The sequence below is a fragment of the Galeopterus variegatus genome, unplaced genomic scaffold, assembly GCF_000696425.1.
Source record: "Galeopterus variegatus unplaced genomic scaffold, G_variegatus-3.0.2 Scaffold2489, whole genome shotgun sequence".
Classification (NCBI taxonomy): domain Eukaryota; kingdom Metazoa; phylum Chordata; class Mammalia; order Dermoptera; family Cynocephalidae; genus Galeopterus; species Galeopterus variegatus.
Window position 1 is genome coordinate 226,690 of NW_007728600.1, and position 14,172 is coordinate 240,861.

The window sequence follows — 14,172 nt, forward strand, 5'->3', positions numbered from 1 at the left end:
GTCTGGCCTTCAGAAACTTCCCCTGCAATAGAGGGGACTCTGAGGGTCCAGAGAGGTATTGCCCAATACAGTAACTATAAGCCACATGTGACCCTTGACACTTGAAACACAGAAAACTGAATTGACATGTGGTATGTAAATATACACCAGATTTCAAAGATTTATTAAAAAAAAGAAACAAAACAGGATATATGGGGCCAGCCCATGGCTCACTTTGGAGAGTGTGGTGCTGATAACATCAAGGCCACAGGTTTGGATCCCATATAGGACTCTTAGCAGTGGATCACTCAGCTCATGTGTCGATGAAGAACGCAGCTAGCTGCGAGAATTAATGTGAATTGCAGGACACATTGATCACCAACACTTAGAACGCACTTGCGGCCCCGGGTTCCTCCCAGGGCTATGCCTGTCTGAGCATCGCTAAGAGTTTTTAAAAAAACAAAACAACAACAACAAAAAAAACAGGATATAAAAGACCTCATTAATAAGTTTTATATTGATTACACATTGACAAAATATTTTGGATACATTAGGTTAAATAAAATATATTATTATAATTAATGTTGGGCTGGCCCGTGCCTCACTTGGGAGAGTGCGGTGCTGATAACACCAAGGCCATGGGTTCGGATCCTATATAGGGATGGCCAGTTCGCTCACTGGGTGAGCATGGTGCTGACAAAACCAAGCCAAGGGTTAAGATCCGCTTACCAGTCATCTTTTTTTAAAAAAATTAATGTTACCTGTTTATTTTTACCTTTTTTAATGTGGCTACTAATGCTTTTAAAAATTACATATGTGGTTTGCATTATTGCATATCTGTTGGTGAGCTCTGATTTAGGGGGCAGAGCCACAAGATGGGAGGGGCCTGAGTCACTGTGTGGAGGAGAGCTGCCCGAAAAGGCCTTCCAGAGTTGTACAACCATCCTATAAGCAATTTCAGAGCATTTCTTCACTCTCAAAAGAAACCTCATATGCATTAGTAGTCACTCCCCATTCCCCACTCTCACCTCCAGCCCTAGGTAACCTTGAATACCATGCTGAACTGTTACGTGAGCAAGAGATAAACTTCAAAAGGTCGTAGCAGTTAGCCTCCTGTGACAGATTAAAGATGGTCACAAATTGTGGCTATCAAACTCCCACCATCAGGAGGTGGAGTCTTTGTCTCTTCCCCTTTAATCTGGGTGGGCTTTGTGACTGTTCCAAGTCTCAAAAGATTAGCAGCTTTCTGGATCCTAAAACACTTGGTCTTGGAGCCCTGAGCCATCACATAAGAAGTCTGACCATACCAAGGCCACCATGCTGGAGAGGTCACATGGAGAGGCCCTGGGACTACAAGAAGAGAGAGAGAGATATGCCCAGCCAGGTTCCAAATGTCCCATCCTAAAGAAGGATGACTGTTTCAGTCATCCTAGCTGAGACCCATACATTATGGAGCAGAGGTGAATTTTCCCTGCTGTGCTCCATTGGAACTCCTGACCCATGAGACATGACATAAAATGTTGTTCTAAGCCACTAAGTTTTGGGATTTTTTTTATGTGACCACAGAGAACCAGAACAACTTCCTATTAATACAGCTCCCTTCCAATCCCTACTTTTTTCAAATTCCTGGACACCTCTTGGGGAAGTTTCAGGGATTTGGTAAACAAGCCCATCGCCCTCTCCATGGTTTTGTGGACCTGAATCATACACCCTCCTCCAGGCTCATGGCCCGAAGACAGTATCAGCCACCAGGCCCATTCATTCATTTACCCACTAAATCAGGTTTGGTCCTTCACTCTGCCATCCTTTCCTTTCCTTTCCACCAGAAAGTTTTCAAAGACCAGGATTCTCCCCCCAAAAATAACATTCCTCATTCTTCCAGGATCTGGGGACCCCATAGCTCTTCCAATCAGCAGTGAACTTTTCTTCAGGGCAGCCAGCCCTCTGGAATAAACCACTGGCTTTATGAGGCCTCAGTGTCCCCCCTTGGACAATCCCTACCAGCTTTTCCAACATTGCAGGGAACCCCAGGGGCACCAAAGAAGCCAGCCTTCTTGCCTGACAACAGAAAGTGCCTGCTATGGACTGAACTGTGCCCCTCCCCCAAATTCATATGCTGAAGCTCTAACCCCCAACGTGATGGTATTTAGAGGTGGGGACTTTGGGAGATAGGTTTAGATGAGGACATGAGGGTGGGGCCCTGTGATGGCATGTGTGCCCTTATTAAAGACACCAAGAGCTCCCTCTTTCCGCCCCACACACACCATGTGAGGACACAGTAAGAAGGTGCCAAGCCAGGAAGAGAGCCCACATCAGACACCAACCATTCCAGAACTTTGATCTTGGACATCTAGCCTCCAAAACTGTAAGGAAATAAACTTCTATTGTTTAAGCCACTCAGTCTACGATATTTTGTTATGGAGGCTCAAGCTGACTAAGACAATGCCCCAGTGCCCAGCAGAGGTCCCCAAGCCATGTCCACCAAGAAAGATTGGTGGGCTTAAACCACTGGGAGGATTTGGGCCCCCATCAGTGGTACCCTGAAAGACACCCGGGTCAATGCAGTATCCATCACTGAGTGCCTTGAGTCAGAAGCTGTTTATTAGCCAGAGCACACCAAGACCAGAATATACTTGCCAAAAATGGAGCTCTAAGAAATCCACAGAGTTGTGTGGGCTTTAAGAATATATTTTCAGCTGCAGAGACAAAGATGGTGTATTTGACATGTCCCCAAACCTACCTACCGATCTATCTATATAAAATCAAACCCCCTTCCATTAATTAGTGCTTAACCTTAGCTTCTTTTAGTGAAAAACAATTTTACCAATCAAGAACTCCTGGAATGGATGGCTTATCTCAGAGCCAGCAGCTTATTAAATAAGGCACCACATCACCTGTGACAATGTGATTGCCCTGCTTTCATGAAATAAGGAGTACAGTCGGGCTCTCCAGGAGCCAAATGTAAATCTTTTTTGAGTTAAACAAAATTTCTAAAGCCTGGAATTACTGCCATACAATGTTTTCTAAGTACCTAGTGTCAGAAGATACTTTTGAGAATGTCAGCTGGGTATGACCCTTGACATGGCATCTGTTCCAAGATATGCTGGAAAGAAGGGCTGTCAGACAGAGGAAAGAAGGAGAAATCTCCCAAATCCAGGAGCTTTCCATTCCTATGTCTCAGCCTATACAGATGATGGAAATTCACCACGGACTATAAATGTCTTAGTGCAAATGAGGTCTGATTGCCAGGGGCGGGTGCGCCCTGGGGAAGCCTGATTCTAGATTGTGACTTTATTTGACAGACCTCGTTGGGAATGGGTTTGGAACAGGCCAGCCAGGCGGCTGCACCCAGCACAGATGGGAGCCATGAACACTCGGCTTGTTTCTCAGGTCCCAGCCCAGACATTGCTACGTGCTGTTAAAGGGTGACTGGGGAGGACTGGGCTTCTGAAGAGGGATAAATGCTCCACGTAGTTGTAACCATGACTGTGGCATAAGGCTTAGAGTGCAGAGTCTGAAGTCAGTCCTTGCTCTGCCTCTTAACCTAGGCAAGTTACCAGACTTTTCTAAGCCTCAGTTTATCGACCTGGAAAATACGATCACTAATGGTACTTACTTCATAGATTTGTTGGGAGGATGCAATGAGATGCTGCATGGAGAGACTTTTAGCACAAGGCCTGGCATTTGAGCATCCAATAAAAATTGGTAGAGAGAATGACGAAGGTGATGATGGGGCAGCAGGGGCTCAGATGTGGGTTGTGCAATCTCACCCATCCCTCAAGGGGCTAGGAGAAGAGAGAGCCCTCTCTAAAGAGAAGAAACTCACCCTGCCACATGACACCCACTCTCCACAACCTCAGCCTTGATTCCAGAAAGCTTCACCCCTCTAGTTTACAACAGCCCAGATTCCAACTAACTAGTACAGACTAGACTGAGTTTGGTGCTCATCAGCGAGACCTAAGAAAGTGGCAAAACAGAGGCTACTAGAGCAAAGTAGAATGATCTCTACCCCAGATCTGGGCCTGCCTTCTGTTGTTCCCACTGCATTATCTCCCACGAGTGCCTCGCCTTCCTTCTCCAGTTACTCTCCCATTCCCCAGCAACTCCCTCTCCCCAGCTACTTCCCCATTACCTTACCTCTCCTTCATTATCCAACTCCCTGTCACACACCCAGTGATCATTCATAACCCAGCTGCTCAGCCACTCCCCAGCTTCTTCTCTTATCTGGGGTTATCTCCTAATTTAGTACCAGCTTGGTACAATCAAGTGAATCCTGGCTTAGTCAGGGAATATCTGTCTTGGTCATATACATCAGCAGGAAATTGTCTCTTCCTGGACCAAGCAGCTGATGTTTAGAGATGGGATGTCCTGCCTATTATCTTTGAGGGCTTTGGTCGGGCCACAGGGACAAGGAAGGCAGAGCTCACATGGCACATGCCATGGAACACTGCCAGGCAGAGCCAGGAGTCTCAGCCACAATGGGAGGATCCCAATGGGTGGGTGGCGTGACCTTGCTGCCACTCTCCTGACTTTAGGTGTAATGTTCCTCCCTCACCAGGGCCCCACCCTTACCCAGCCCTGCAGTTTGGGACGTTTTCTCTGGAAAGCTGGGAGAGCTTCATTATGGATCCGATTAAATCATAAGGAATCTCATCCCAAGCTTGCCAGAAAACATGTTATTTTCAGCGTCCGTGGGCAGCAAATGGAGAAGAAAGTCATGAGCCGGAAGGAATGACTGTGTAGAAACTGAGCCCATTCAGGGGAAGGTTGGCCACCATGTCTCCTTGACAAAGTATTAGGTGCCAAGTAACTTGGGAGAAGTTTTATGAAATATTCTAGGGTTTGTTTTTAATAACAAGGGAACAGATTAACTCCAAAAGGTTAGAGAAAGCAATTTACAGAAGTTAAATAGGGTTCCTCTAAAGAGCTTTTGTAATTAAGATGGGTTGTAGACACTGGAATGACTCAAGCCAACCAAAACGGATATTCATGGCTGCCTTAATAGGTGAGACAAGGGAACCAGGAAATCCTGGAAACTGTGGGGTCTATGGTCTCATCAGAAGTTCTTGAGGAGGTAGGTCCTTTTGTTTCAGGGACTGTGAAAGGGCTCCCTGATACAAGCAGGCTATAAGTCATACATGATACACACATGGGCTGGCCAAAGCCTTCCTCTTCCCACTGGCTTACAATGAGAATTTCTGCAAAAAGGTGCCAAATCTTTCATACTGTTATGTAAATGACTACACTAAGAATATTCTTATGTGAACGACTGAAAAGAGGCTGGCATTGAGTAAATAGAGGGGGAGAACATGGGGGTAGTTATGGCAATTGGAATGAGCAGAAGAAGGATTAGAAAGAAAAAAGAGATGTTAACCTTGCCTCTGGTCTACTGTAACTGAGGCTGGTGGCAGATGATAGTAATAGCAACATTGACCATGTTCACTGTCCATCCTTTATGTCTATGAATCTCCCAAGCTTCCCCCTACCCCAAACACACACATTATTCTCTTCACATTGCAGATAAAGAATCTGAATCCAAAAGACATTAAGTAACTTAACCAAGGTCACAAAATAAAGATGAAAACTTAGTTTTGTCTGACTCCATGTTCGTAACCTCCAAGGTCTACTGTCTCTCTGCAAAGCTTCCCAACCCTTCCACTGGGAGCCCCTTTATATTCGGTTTCCCCTACATCATCCACATTTTGGAAGATCTTATTACCGAGCAGACTGCATTTGTGAACTAATAATTTGTTCCATCTGGCTGATGATTACTTTTCTATTCCTGTTTCTGTTTCACCATTGATCCAGACTTTAACCCCAATTGTTGAGGGTTCAACATAATATTATGAAATCACATAAATCATTTTCATGGCTATGCAGCTAATAAGCAATAAAATTAAATAGGCATAAGCACCATTCCCCAGCACTGAATTCTGACTGCCACACAGATTTAGAGTCAATGTCAATCTTTTACTTGACATGCTCAACCCAGGACTGGGATTCTCAGAGAAAGGGGTCGGGTAACAGTGTTTGGTCCACGTGATACATCTCAGAAATTCCAGGGACATCAACAGCCAATCAGTGTTTGATCAACATGGCATGTCCAGGATTATCACTTTGGGTTGCTGAATTCTAGTCTAAAACAAAACAAAGCCTAGAATGTGTGGTAGATCATAGCAATAATGGCCCCCAATGAATCATGCCTTTCAGCACCCATGCAGTTGTATAGACTCCTCCCATACTGACCTGCAGCTGGGCCACGTGACTCACTTTGGCCAATATGACATCAGCAAACATAATGCAGTTGAAGGCGTAATAAATGCTTATGCATTGGAGCTTACCTTCTTGGAACTCTGAGACCACCATGCTGGATGAAGAACCAAACAGAGAGAAAGGCTGAGTCATACCTGCTGAGCACAGACACTGGCCGACCCAGCAGTTAACTGCAGCTTCATGAGTGAGCCCAGGCAAGACCAGTAGAAGAACTGCCCAGTCAAGCAAAGAGTTACTGAGAAATAAAAAGTCTTTGTTTTAAGCCACTAAGTGTTTCAGGGGGTGGGGGGTGGGGTATTATGCAACAATAGGCAACTGACACAGCAGAGCTCTTGATGCTGACCCACCTGGACGACTGCCATTACTATCTTTGTAGGGCCCAAGGAATTTGGGGTCCTCAAGCCAAAAAGCCTGTATCCCAGAGTTTCTCTTGAAGGACTGGAAATCCCGACCCCTCCTTCAGGATTTGGGTTTCATTTAGCTCTTCCTGTGTAAATGACAAAGGTACCATCTCCCTCCCTGCTACGCAGTGGGTTTCATGTATCTTCCATCTTAGTCTTCACCTCTGCTCTGGATGCAACTTCCTCAGCCTAACATGGTAGACAGAGGACAGGGCAGTGGGGCCAGCTCTGTTTGTTGGCACACACATGGGATGGATGTGCTTAACAATGCAATACTCTGTGACTCTGGAACATTCTTCTGTCTTTCAAACCCTAGCCTTCCTCCACATGGTTGTCTGGTGATTTGGTTTTGGTGACTGTTGAGAGAAGGGCTTAGGGTTCATGCATTTAAAGAGCTCTGAGTGTCACTGACAGAAATACTGACCATTTTCTCAATCCATTAGAAAGAAAACCATGGTCCCCGGAAGCAAAGCAAGAATAAATCATGCCAGAAATACCTCATCTATCTCCTCAATGGGTTCATTAGACTGAGAAGCTTCAAAGATAGGAACTGTCTGGACTCCAACGAGCATTCAACAAGCCTCTCATATATACCTTTACTAGTACCCTAGGGAAATGTTGGTTGAGTGTCATGGTGGTTTGAGTTTGCAGAGGTTCCGAGAGAGTTTCAGTTAGCTGAATCCTCCCCAGTCCCCCTAGGATGCCATCATCTTGGTGACTGACTACAGTTGACCAGCCTACCAAAAGTGGTTTCTTCTCCCAAAAGTGTTCTCATACTATCCAAGCTTATCAGGCTGCTGCATAAAACCACAGTGCCACTATTATAGGAAAATGAGAATTTCCTTGCATGCCAAAAATTCATTTAAGCATGGTCCACTCATTCAGTGTTCGTAGGCAGACCTGGCTGGGATGGCAAATTATAATCAGAAGTTTGCAAGGAGGTACATAATCCTCATGCTTAATGGCATTACAGTAAAATGGGCTGAAGTCTCCTTTGTCCACAATCAGACTGTCCTTAGCAACAAGATGGCAGTCTTCAAAGATGTCAGTCACAGTGTCCTATCCCCAGAACAGTATTTAAATAGCATTGCTCATAAAAGACCTCCAAGCCTCCTTTTTCTAGGCATCTGTTCTTGACAAGGCCCTCTTTATAATAACACCATCCATTGTTAAGCGTTTTAATAATGTGCTCTCTTCTAAGTGACTCTGCTAGACTCTGACCTTCAAGATGGCCTGGCCCAGTCTGTCTTGTTCACTACTGAACCACCAGTGTAGGCCTGACAATGCCCAGACTGTGTTCCTTGAATGTCTGTGCACAAATCTCTCCTCCAAACCATCCCATGTTTTGCTGTAATTTAATCTTCAGAGAAAAAACATCTTCCAAGTTTTTGTAGGAAAGGCTCTTTTTTTATAGAGACTCTTTCTATTGTCACCACATACCGACTACAAATAACAGTATAGTTAAGTCCATTTCTTGCACAACTATTCCCAGTGGGTAATGATTGACTTTGATGCATTAATCTGGAGGGGATCTCTAGGAGTGTGCCCCCAGGCTCTGTCTTTGGCCATGACCTGTTCAACATTTTTATCAGGAATTTAGATAACGTCTAGGACTGTGTTTCTGATGCAGTAGCCTCTAGCCTAGTCATAGTTAACTACTCAAATTATTTTAAATTAAATAAAATCAGAAGTTCAGTTCCTTAGTCATCTTAGCCACATTTTAAGGGCTCAAGAGCCACACATGGCTAGCAGCTACCACATTAGATGGCACATTTCCATCATTGGAAAAAGTTCTATTAGACAACTCTGGTCTAGAAGGCAAATGCTTGCTTCATTTATGAATGACATGGAGTAAAAATTGCTGATGAATATTTCATTTGAGGTGGACATATTTAATTATGGATTGGTCAGCATCCATTTTCCCTCCTTCTGGAAACAGCATCCCAATTTTCCTTGGAGTAGGTACAGCATATCTCCACATGTCAGTCCATGTGTTTGGGGAGGAGCTGACTCCAAGAATGGGAGTATGGCTCAGATCAGATCAATCATAGCATTGCTTCCCTGACCTAGCCACTGTGATTGACTGAGAGAGAGGTATATAGCCAATCTTAGCCAAGAAGATTTAATTCTGTGACTTATTGAACCTGGGAGACTGCTGGGAAGAGAAATTATTCCTATTAGGGTTGCTAAAAGGTTAGAATATATATTTAAAGCTGCTGTCAGTCATCTACTTAGAGATGTCTGATAGTCCCCTGAATCCACATATGCCTGAAACTTTGATAACCTTGAATTTTTCAGCTACATAAATTCTGTTTTGCTTAAGTTAGTTTGCATTTCTTTCACTGGTGACACAAAAGTCCTAACTTATTGTTTAAGAACTCAAAATTATCTGGGCAGGTGGATAATGGCCTCAATACTCAACAAGATAAATTTAGAGGCTTGGCTTCAATGTTAAAAATCAACTGTGTGTCCAAGAAGGCTTCTGGGGCACAGATAATGATCTGTTTCTTGATCTGAGTAACTGCTGGTTACATGAATTGTGTTCAGCATGTGAAAATGCAACCAGTTTTTCCCTTTTCTGTATGTAGAATATACTTCAACAATATTTTTTTTTTCCTTTTTTATCTTTTTTCGTGTCCGGCAATGGATCGCAACCCTCAGTGTCGCGCCCGTACTGGACCAGGACCGGCAACGGGATCGCAACCCTCGGTGCTGCGCCCGTACCTCGCTCAGCCAGCGAGCGGGAACTGGTCTGTATGTGGGATCCGAACCCTTGGCAGCGGGAGCGCCACCGCGCTCTCAAGCGGCGCACTGTAGCAGTGCGCCACCGGGCCGGCCCCAACAATATTTTTTTAAAAAAATCAAGATGGAAAAGATGTAGCTTCACTAATGGGAAACTGACTTAGGGGTTTTATTTTCTCATAAGCTCAATGTGAGTCAACAGTAGCTATGCAAAAAGCTGGTGGAAAATTGGACCATACTAATAGACAAACTCAACCAGAATGAGGAAGATGACAGTTTCATTTACTCTAGCATGAGCCTGATCAGACTTTGGGAAGGACACAGACAAAGTAGAGCATGTTCACAAATCTCAAAGCCACATGTCATAAAAGAATGATAAAAGGAGTAGAAGTAATTAGACCAGAGAGAAGAGATGAGAGGATAGGATATGTATAGGACTAGAACTCTCAGACTCACTGAAATATCAGAATGATCAGACAACTTTATCATCTGCAAATAATGTTCTCTCCTACACAGAAAACCCCAAGAGAACTTACTGAAAAACTGAGACTAAGGTGGATTCAGTAAAGGGGCTTGATATAACATTAATATACAAAAAACAAAAGCCCTCCTTTCAAGAAATAAATAGGACTTATATGGGGGAACAAACCCTACAGCTTTCCTAAAGGACATGAAAGAATACTGGCCCAATAGAGACATGTACCATTTGCCTGCTTAGAAAACTTCACCATGATGAAGATATCAGTTTGATCCAAACTAATTTACTGGTTTTTATATTACCAATCAATTTTGGAGTAATCTATTTTTGAGATTTGGAGGGAAAACAAGACCAAATACCTCTAAATATTATGTGAACAGCTGAAAATAACCAGGAACATTTTGAAAAAGAAGAGCAATATGAAAAAGGACCTGTTCCATCAATCTATGAAGTCACAATAGAAAGCTATGAGGATCAAAGCAGTCTGCAATTGGCACAAAAACAGATTGTTGGAGCAGAATAAACAACTTGGGAAGTTATTCTAAAGTATGAGGTGGCATCACAAACTCACAGGGAAGGGAAGGATGCAGGGACAATTGAGAACTCTCTGGAAATAAAATATAGACAGATTTTCATTTACTACTTTAATAAATAAATTTCAGAAAAATTACATATTTAATTTATTCAAATAAGACCACAAAAACCTAGAAGAAAGTATAGATTAATATGTATCGCTAGATAAGGAAACACTTTAGAGCAAGAGTTAAAACCTTTTTTTGTAAAGGACCAGAGAGTAAATATTTTCATCTCTGTAAACCAAATGGTCTCTGTTGCAACAACTCAACTCTGCCATTGTAGTACGAAAGTAGCCATAGCCAATATGTAAATGAGTGCGCAACTTTATTTACAAAAACAGATGGCGGGAAGGTTTAGCCTTCAGGCCATAGTTTTCTGACCTCTGCTTTAGAGGGATAAAAGCAAAGAATAAAGTAATGGGAGGTGGGGGAACGGAAAGCAAATATCCTTAGGTTTGACTATGTAAAAATTAAGAACTCCAAGGCATTAACCAAAACCTACTATAAACAAAACGTTAATGCAAACTCAAACACATACACACTGAGGCAGTATATGAACCATACATGACAACAAAGGTTTGACATCTCTCCTTCCACTGTCCTCTCCCTTTCTCTCCTTCTCCTTCTCTCTCCTCTCACACACACAAACGTATACACACACAATCATTGAAATCAATAAGGAAAAGAAATACACTAGTAGAAAAAAATAGTCAAATCAGAGAAAGAGAGATGAATGACCAGGAAGCTTATGAATAGCTATTTAACCTTAAACATCTCACCTTTATGCAAATTAAGACAAAGGGAATATTTTCCATAAATCAAATAGATCAGCAAAGGTGTATTTTTAGTGCCATTGTTCGGTGTTACTATAGAAGGCAGCAGTGAGGCAGGCCTGGTACACACTGCTTCTACAACCTTCTAGTGACCAAATAAGTAGTTTATATCAAAACCCTGTAGATGTTTATATCCTCAAATCCAATGAACTTCTAGGAATCTACCCTAAGTAAATAATTAAACCTGTAGACAAATACTTTTATGCATTGATACCGACTCATTTATAGCAGCAAAAACTGGAAGCAACCTCAAAATAAAATAGTAGGGGAGTGGTTGGATAACTTATGGTGCATCCAGACAGGGTATAGGAAGTTGTCATAAAAAACCTTTTTTCCAAAGACTGTATAAAGACGAGATACAATATTCAACTTCTCAACAGCATTTGACTCAGCCGACAGTCCTTCCTTCTAGAAATGCTTCCCACCCTAGACCTCTGAGACACTACACCATCCAGTTTTCTTTCTACCTCCCTACCAGATGATTCTCAGTCTCCTCTGTTTTCTTCTTCTTGGCTCCACATGTAGCTATGTAGGTGCTCCAGGACCTTCTCTTGGGGTGCCTTCTTTGCTCTATCTATCCTTGCTTCCTAGATGATCTCATATAGTCCCTTGGCTTTGAAAAGATTGCATTGGTATGCTAACTCCCAAAGTTTTATATTCATCCCTGATATATCCCTGTGCTCCAGACTCACCTATTCACCTGCATCCTGAAGATCTCCACTTGGATGTCAAAGGGGCATGTCAACTTGGACAGTCCTACACAACACTTGATTCTCTCCAAATTCCTACTTCTGTCCTACTCCAATCTTCCCAGTCCCAAAATATGGCATGATCATCCACCTAGGTGCTCAAGCCAAAAACCCAGGAGTCATGACTGAGGCCTTCCTTTCATCACCTGACACACAAGCCCAGTTGGCTCCACCCCCTCATTTCTGCATCTCCATGGCTACCACCACAGATGCCCACCTAGGCTACTGTGATGGCTTCTTACGAGGCCTCCCTTCTTCCACTCGTGCCCCCATCAGTATAGACTCAGCAGCCAGGAAAATCCATATCTAATTGAAAATCCATATCGCATTATACATATCTCCCTTCAAAACCACCAGTGGCTTTTCAGCTCAATCAAATGAAATATGTACCTACCCCAGTAAGTAGTAGTGAGAGTGGGTTTGTTATAAAAGCAAGTTCTACCCCCTCTTGTTCTCTCTCTCATGTTCTCTAGCCTTTCTGCTTTCTGTCAAGGGATGATGCAGCAATAGGGCCCCCCCACCAGAAGCTGGCACCTTGATATTGGACAGCCCAGCCTCCAGAATCGTGAGCCAAATAAATTTCTATTGTTTATAAGTTCCCCAGTCTCAGGTATTCTGTCATAGCACAAAACGGACTAAGACACTATACTAGAAATCACTGTATTCTTCACTGTTTTATATTCACAGTATTAAAAAAAAAGTTTCCCTTAAAAATGTCCTTAATGGGTGGCGCACTGCTACAGTGCGCCGCTTGGGAAGCGTGGCGGCGCTCCCGCCGAGGGTTCGGATCCCACATGCAGACCGGCCACTCACTGGCTGAGCGAGGAGCGGGGGCAACACCGAGGGTTGCGATCCCGTTGCCGGTCCCGGTCCGGTACGGGCGCGACACTGAGGGCTGCAATCCATTGCCGGTCACGAAAAAAGACAAAAAGACAAAAAAAAAAAAAAAGTCCTTAATGAAGCAGTAAAACGTATTAATTGTATTAAATCTCAATCCTCGAGTACATGTCCTTTTAATATTCTGTGTGACAAAAATGGGGCGTGCACAGCCACTATGAACATTGTCTCAACCAGCATTACTTGAACTTTGTTTAAGTTGCGTGCTAAAGCTAGCCCCTTCTCTCATGGAACACCATTTTTTTCTTAAAGAATGACTAGTAAACAATAGTTATTCAGACTCGAGTTTTTAGCAGATATTTTTCCAAACCTGAGCAAAATGATCCTCTCACAACTGACAGCATTTGCTGCCAGTGATAGTGTGAAAGTCGGTTATACAAATTGGGTCATTCTTGTCATACCCAAACTAAAATTGGAGTCAAGGGGTCACGAGGAAAAAGCACTTGGGGCACACAGCACCTGCTCCAAGAAGAACTTTCTATAAGCCTGCTGCCACCCTAAGACTAGTTTTACCTAGTAGCTGCTGAAACAACTAGCCATGATTCTAAGACTAACTTTTACTTACTGCTGGCACTCACTAATCAAGTTCTGCCAACTACCAAAAACTTTGCTAGTGCCCATGGGACCACATATTTCAAAACAGTAACATTCTCTCATAAAACTGAGCCACATATTTCAAAACAATATGTAACATTCTCTAATAAAACTCCCAGATTTTTCTTTGTTCTTCGGACATACTGAGGACCGCCCTTGTCTGTGTGCCTGTCCCAGACTGCAATCCTGTTTTCCCAAATTAAAACATTTTCTAAGAGATTCATCTCTATATCTTTATTTGACTTTAACAATAGCATTTGAACTTTTAAGGAAAAATTATAATTTTGGAAAACTTATACAGCCATAACAAGCTTATAGTTTCCCAGTACTTAAAGGAATTTCTGGCGAGATTGGTGCTGAAACTACAATTTTTTTTATAGTGTATAATGAAATTTGTCAACATTTGGAAGATCTGCACATCTCAATGAACAAATATTTTTTCCAACAGACCAATACATGATGTTAAAAAAGTACTCACAGATAAAAGAGCCATTCAAAATGCAAGACAGACAAATGGATTATAATGTAACAGGGTAAAAAAAAAAAGTAAAAAATTATTAAGGTTTCAGATTTCACATTGCAACTAACCTTTAAGAAACTACCAGTTGTTGAGTTGAGATGTAGTATCAATGAATATCCACAATTATCTGA

General features: G+C 42.8%; 1 protein-coding gene across 1 annotated transcript in view; it reads right to left on the minus strand.

The window, feature by feature from the left end:
* PPP1R16B (protein phosphatase 1, regulatory subunit 16B) overlaps positions 1 to 14,172 on the minus strand; it is an 86,230-nt gene that overhangs the window by 65,227 nt on the left and 6,831 nt on the right. The window contains exon 2 of the mRNA XM_008581926.1: positions 2,386 to 2,413. Within this exon, the coding sequence (XP_008580148.1) occupies positions 2,386 to 2,413 (28 nt within the window). The remainder of the gene's footprint in view (positions 1 to 2,385; positions 2,414 to 14,172) is intronic.